The following is a 7215-nucleotide window of genomic DNA, read 5'->3' on the forward strand; positions in this document are numbered from 1 at the left end:
TCAGGGTGCTTTCCAAGAAACCCTTGGTCTAAGGGATAGTCTCAGCAAAGAAAGTCATCTTTCCCCTCTTCTTAGCTGTAACACCTCTCATAAGGAATGCACTTTTGCCCTTCTCTTTATTCCTTTTCCTGCTCTGCAGATGGCGCTCCCAAGGCTCAAACTGTCAAAAGCTTCCCCCCTCCGTCAGAAAATCTGGCTTTGCAGAAAACAGGCACCCTTGTGTGCTTGGTGGAAGGAGTCAATCCCAACAACATCATTGTGAAATGGTTACGTAACGGCATAGCAGTGGCACCGTCAGTAAACTCCACCAACATACCTTCACAGGAGACCAAGAGTTCAAAGGAGCTGCTCACCTTTAGTACCCTGCGTGTCAATGAGCAGGACTTGAGTGACGGAAGCACTTTCACTTGTGTGGTGGGACCAAACAAGCCTTTCTCCCTGATGACTCACAAGGCCACAGGCAAGAGTGCAGATAAGCCAACTCTTGGCAAGTTCTCCCTAGTGCTGTCTGATACTTGGCACTAACCATCTTCTCGTTTCCTCCACAGCAACTTCTGACACACACATACCCTTTATTCCCCCATGTTCTTTTCCGGAATCTTTGAGCAGAAGCACAAGTGACAAAAGGCACAGGTTGGACACTTGTCAGCTTCCCTCAAGTTTTGATGGGAAATGTAGGCATCCTGGTCTTGCAGCTTCGCTCTCTGACTGCTGTCCAATGGACTTTTCAACTGTCACTTGTCCAACATTCCGCCAAGCTGCCTACATTTCCCATCAAAACTTGAGGGAAGCTGACAAGTGTCCAATCTGTGCCTTTTGTCACTTGTGGTTCTGCTCTTTTACTGTCTTCTTATCAGGTCTTTAGTGGAAAGGGCGGGTGAGGTTGGATCTCTAAAGAGATATAGCTTAAATGTGAAATCCAAGGTTGGCCGCATCTTTGTGTAGAAGAGTAATAATAATAATAATAACATTCAAATTATATACTGCCCTTCAGGACGACTTAACACCCGCTCAGAGCGGTTTACAAAGTATGTTATTATTATCCCCTCAACAATCACCCTGTGAGGTGGGTGGGGCTGAGAGAGCTCTGAAAGAGCTGCGACTGACCCAAGGTCACCCAGCTGGCTTCAAGTGGAGGAGCAGGGAATCAAACCCAGCTCTCCAGATTAGAGTCCCATGCTCTTAACCACTACACCAAACTGGCTCTCGATATAATGTGATATTGTTTGCAAAATAATGTGAGTGCTCCGCTAGGACGCCAAGTCATTCCCCCCCCCACTTCCAAATAGTGCCTCAAAGGCAAGCAAAAGAAAAATGGGGGGGGGAACGGGCCTTGACTGACTGACTGACTGTCATTCCCCCCCCCCACTTCCAAATAGTGCCTCAAAGGCAAGCAAAAGAAAAATGGGGGGGGGGGAACGGGCCTTGACTGACTGACTGACTGTCCGCCTTTCTCACTGAGATCCAAAGCGCATTAAACAGTGCAAGAGAAACTACAATATAATCAACAGCTAGGACATTCACTGAGCAAAGTACAATAATGAACAACAGTTATGGTATTCAGGGAAATAGATACAACAGGGAACGGTAGCAAAATATTTTTAAACAAGCATAATACTGAGCACAGAGATGAAATCTATCTGAAACAACGGCTGATTCCGCACACGTTGGATAATGCACTTTCAATGCACTTTCTCAATCGTTTGAGGTATATTTGTTGTTTCGCACACACAAAAATCCATTCCAAATTATCTATGAAGAGGATTGGAAGTGCATTATCCAATGTGTGCGGAAAAGCTCAATGCCTAACTAATCTCCATGGCACGTTTAGCAGCATGGAACCTAGCTAGTAGGTACATATCTACAGGAGCAGACAGTACCCAATAGTGTAGTATTTAGTCTTCGCCCCTACCAAGGCAACTCTCTGGGTTATTCCTTATGACCCAGTTCTGGAATCTGGGTAGAAATCCCTCCTGAATTTTTCAGTTTTGCATAGTTTGCAGAAGGCCGGGAAAATAGGTGCTTTCCTGACCACACCAGACAGGCCATTCCATAAGGTGGGAAAGAACATGCACAGACAGCTGTTGATTTTGCCCAACTACAGGATGGTATCTGCAGAAGGCCCTGTCCAGATGAGTGACGGTGCCATGGCAGAACACAGGAGGAGAGGTGGTCATGCATATATAAGAGGCCAAGACCATGGAAAGCTTTGAATCTGATACTCATGACCGTGAATTCAGCCTGGCAACTGACCGGAAGCCAATGGGGTGACTGCAGAATGGGAGTGATGTGCGTGCTCCATCTAGCTCTTAAGAGTAAATGAGCTGCAGCATTCTTCACCAACTGGAGTCTCCCAGTTGATTTTGAGGGGAGATCTTTGTAGAGTGTGTTACAGTAGTCTAGTCTCAATGTTACCGTGCCATGAATCCAGGTGGCCAGATCCGCCGTGTCATGGCAGGGGGCAATCTTTGAGGCTGGTCTGAGGCCTTTTTCACTGATGCATTTACTTGCATCTCTAGCAGCAGGGCTGGGTCTAGTATAGCCCCTCGGCCCTTAACTGAGTCAGCCAAGGTCAACTGGACCCCATCAAAGGTCAGGCACACAATGTCTTTCAAGATCTCTGCTTTCCCAACCATCATCCCTTTCATCTTGTCTGGGTTCAATTTCGTTTGCTTTCAGCCATTTGACAACAGCTGTCAAGCAGTGACTCAGTACCTCTAGTCCATCAGCAGGCGGTTTGGATATTGAGATATCATCTGCATATTGATGGCATCCAGTTCCATAGCTATAAATGAGCTCTCCTCTGGGCTTGTTACACAGAGGTTGAATAACACGGGGGATAAGACTGCACCTTGTGGAACCCCATGATATAATTCCCGCTCTGAAGATAGCTGGTCTCCAATAGCAACCTTTTGAGTCCGTCCCATAAGGAACGGTTTACATCAGTACAAAGCGCATCAACTGATACCTACTTCTGCCTCCAAACACCTTTACAGGGTGGTGTAGTCTTGTGTGTCAAAGGCTGCAGATAGATCTAGGAGGAGCAACAATGAGGCATAGCCTTTGTGTTCATTTAGGAGGAAGTCATCAGCTAGAGCTAAGAGGGCTGTCTCCATCCCATAGACTGGCCTAAAAAAGTTCAACGCTCCAGAGTTGTCCAAGAAGTCCTGGAGTTGGTCAGCTACTGCTCTCTCAACCACTGAGCCCAGAAAGGGCAAATTAGAGACTGGGCGATAAATGGCTACATCCAGGGCTTTTTTTCAGAGGGAACGTGGTGGAACAGAGTTCCGGCACTTCTTGAAAATGGTCACATGGCCGGTGGCCCCGCCCCCTGATCTCCAGACAGAGGGGAGTTTAGATTGCCCTCGGGCAATCTAAACTCCCCTCTGTCTGGAGATCAGGGGGCGGGGCCACCGGCCATGTGACCATTTTCGCCGAGGGTGATTGCAGTTTAAAAAACTCCCCCCTTGTTCCACCTGACCCAAAGTGACATCATTGTGCGGTCTTAAGTTCCACCACTGAGTTCCACTACCTCTTTTCCGAGGGCAATCTAAACTCCCCTCTGTCTGGAGATCAGGGGCGGGGCCACCGGCCATGTGACCATTTTCGCCGAGGGTGATTGCAGTTTAAAAAACTCCCCCCTTGTTCCACCTGACCCAAAGTGACATCATTGTGCGGTCTTAAGTTCCACCACTGAGTTCCACTACCTCTTTTCCGAGGGCAATCTAAACTCCCCTCTGTCTGGAGATCAGGGGCGGGGCCACCGGCCATGTGACCATTTTCGCCGAGGGTGATTGCAGTTTAAAAAACTCCCCCCTTGTTCCAGCTGACACAAAGTGACATCATTGTGTGGTCCTAAGTTCCACCACTGAGTTCCACCACCTCTTTTCCCAGAAAACAAGGGGACATCGTTTTTGTCTAAGGATGTTTTTTTTAAAGTAGTGGGTGAATTACTGCATCTCTGAGAAGGTGAAGGAAGGTACCTTGAGTTAGTGACTGATTTAGGATGGACATTAAGGACTCCTTTATGTGGACTTCTCAAGGTTTTAGTAGCCAGGATGGGAAAGGTCCAGTATCCAATTAGTGGCCTTCACCGATGCTAGAATTCTGTCAGAATCCACCACTGTGACTGGGTCAAAATGAGTCAGAAACAGACCAGAGGCTGTGTTGAGCATTTCTTCTGGCTTGCCTCTACTACAGGTATAATGTGGATATACTCAGAATGACAATGAGGAGGCAGGAGGATTGCAGAGTCCTCTTTGGCAGGGAATTCCTAATCCCGTATCGTAATGGGAATGGTTCTGGAGCACGGCCAACTCCAGTTCTTTCCCAGAGGGTCTCCACCTAGTGTGAATATGTGCTGTTCATAAAACACCACAGAAGAGGGCTCAGTAACATCAGTGAATACAATAGTTGGGGAAAACAGGGAGGGTCTTCCTGTCTGCAGAATGCCTCCCCCATCGCCTTCTCAAAACCCCTCCCTTCCTCTGTTGATTCCACGAATGGAGCCTGAAAGCGAATAACCTTCCTCTTTTTTCCACCACGCTCTGCTTTTCCGCACTCAACCAGGCAAGCCCTTGGCCTCCAACAAGTCCATCTTCAAGTCCCACTTCCAGGAGGCGAAAGATGAGTCAGAGGCGTCCATTAGCTGCATAGCGGAAGGAACCAATCCTAGAGGCATCACCATCAGGTGGCTCAATAATACCATCCCATTCACAGATGATGTCCTCTACACAGGTGAAAGTGAGGATCCTCCTTATAAGTACACCACGATAACATTTATCATTAATAACAGAGCCTTTAGAAGTACCTACTCATGCTTCATTAGTCGACAAGGGTCCAGAATTCAGCACACCTGGAATACCCATGAGCAAATGCAGGGTGAAGAATGAAGACCCAACGTTGAATTTTTTTTCCCCCTACAGAGTGGGGCTGTCAGATCAAACCCTGTTGACGTAATCTCCATGTGCTCTTCAGTGGGGAATGGCTGAATAAAAGAGAAGCTCAAACCTTCAGGCCCAGATATTCTTGGCTCTGGCTCCACTTCCGTTCATCTTTTGAGGCTGGGGGGCAGATGGTCTCTTAAATGGAGGCAAGAGACGGTTCATGCCTCGGCCACTATAGGGCTGGTTCCTGCCACCTTGATTTCTGTTACGTGATCTATTCCCCTCCCCTCCAATAAGATATAAAATACAAGATATTCAGAGATACATCATAAAGTATTACATCACTTCTTCTCTAGCCCCCTCTGACTTGTTGTGATTCTCCAAAGACAGATCATATTTGACTTTAAAAGGAAACTAGGCATGTTCATGGATACACAATCCAGCGGGCTAGGTGTGTTAGTCTGTTCAGCACAAACAAACAAAAAAGAATGCTGTGGCATCTGAAAGATTACACAGTTTAACATATTGTACCACTTTGTCATATAAAGTCATGTTCATGGAGGATCTTGAAGATGGCCAATGCCACAATAACTCATGTTCAAAGGCAGTGTACCCCTGAATACCAGTTACTGGGGGAAGCAATAGGACAGGGCTACTGGCTTATTGTCTTTCCCAGAACATATGTGCTTGGCCACAACTGGAAACAGGATGCAGGGGTACAGGGGCACTTGGTGGTAACCCATCAGATCTCACAGGCAGACAGCATGAAAGAGAGAAGTTTCTTCGACAAACTCCATGAAAACTTTTCCTATAATTGACCTGGGACCTTATATATATGTACTTGTGGTCTATCACTGTGCTAACACTCTACCCAGTGACAGCCAGCCACAACACTAGACATTTTACACAAGGACGCTAATGGGAAGCTCAATGTTAGCCAGGAAACGTAGTTTACAAAGCCAGCTGGAGGCTCTGTCAATTTCACCTCTACATGAGGGTAGTTTTAAAAGACAGAGCTGGAAGAGATTGCTTCTCAGAGGGTTTGTTAATTTCATCTTTGCCTCCCTGAAGGCTCTGATGAAATTGACAAACCCTTTGAGGAGTGATCTCTGCCAGCTCTGTCTTTTTAAACTATGCTTCCTAGATAACATTGCGTCTCCTTTCACTTGAGCGTCCTCATGTAAGATGTCTCATGTAGAGAGACTCAGGTTACTTATAAGTAGGTGAAGGCTTAGGGCTGCCAGATCCGTGGTGGGGGCGGAGAATCCCCCACTTCCAGCCTCTGACCCCTGCCACCATTCACCTGGCCAGCAGGAGGGGAAGGCCCCAGAAAATTCAGAGTAGGATTTTTTTTAAGTCTATGTATTACTATCTAAGAAAGAAAGTCATCTTGAAGAAGAGCAGCAGTATGTATTGCATGCAGCCTTAAAGAGGGAAGACAGTATAAAGTTGTTTTATACCATGCATTTTTCCCTTCATAAGGGCCTGCAACTAACAAACTGAAACATACATAATAAAATCACACTTTAAAAAACATCAAAAATAAACATCATTAAAACAATTAAAACCCGAGGTAAATATGCATAAGAACATAAAAATAACAATTAAAACAATGGGCCGGAAGAAGAGTTCGCTTAAGAAACATCGAACAAGAGGGGGGAAAGTCTTCACATGCTGGTGGAAGATGGAAACAGAACGAGACAGGCGAATTTCTCTGGGGAGAGAGCTTGCACCCTTACAAGCTACTTGGTCTCCAAGATGCCACCGCAGTGAAAACCTGCCTTTCTGCTTCAGAAGAATGCTGCTACCTTCCTGTAAGGCATTTCTTTTTCTTGGCACTGTTTTCACAAAGAGATCTGTCCCTGACTTTATTTGGGCAGGTACCAACTCAAATTTCCCATCTTTCACTCATTGCTTGTTATAATTAATTTGCCCAGTCTCTTCACAGGCAACAGTCATAGCATGATGTTCTTCGACTGGTGCCCAATGAGTTCTTAATCCATAACCCAGATTTTGCAGAATGAGCAGAAAGGAAGATACTGATGGGCTATTCCCACCCTCCCTCCAGCAATGCTTTTAGATTTTGGCACTTCTGGTTCAGAAGGTAAAGAGCCATTCATTAACAAATACAAAAGAGGACAGTCAATCCAGTAAAGCACACACTGGGCATGTTCCTAGTGGTGCACAATGCCACGAGCATGCTCCCATGCTTCACTGGGTCCAATTTTGGCCCCAAACGGGCCAGAATTCTCCCCATGAGAAGCATGGGAGCATGCCCGTGGTCAGTGTGATGAGATCACTTCCTGGAAGTGATGTAATCACACAAGCG

At 46.4% G+C, this 7215-nt stretch overlaps 1 gene segment (V, D, J or C); it reads left to right on the top strand.

Moving 5' to 3' along the window:
• LOC129339988 (Ig heavy chain C region-like) overlaps positions 1-4892 on the top strand; it is a gene marked incomplete at its 5' end in the record, with an annotated part of 30980 nt that extends 26088 nt beyond the window's left edge. The window contains 2 exon segments of the C gene segment in view: positions 140-487; positions 4570-4892. Of these exon segments, the coding sequence occupies positions 140-487; positions 4570-4892 (671 nt within the window).
• Between the last annotated feature and the right edge of the window lie 2323 nt (positions 4893-7215).

Source organism: Eublepharis macularius, chromosome 12, assembly GCF_028583425.1.
Source record: "Eublepharis macularius isolate TG4126 chromosome 12, MPM_Emac_v1.0, whole genome shotgun sequence".
NCBI lineage: Eukaryota > Metazoa > Chordata > Lepidosauria > Squamata > Eublepharidae > Eublepharis > Eublepharis macularius.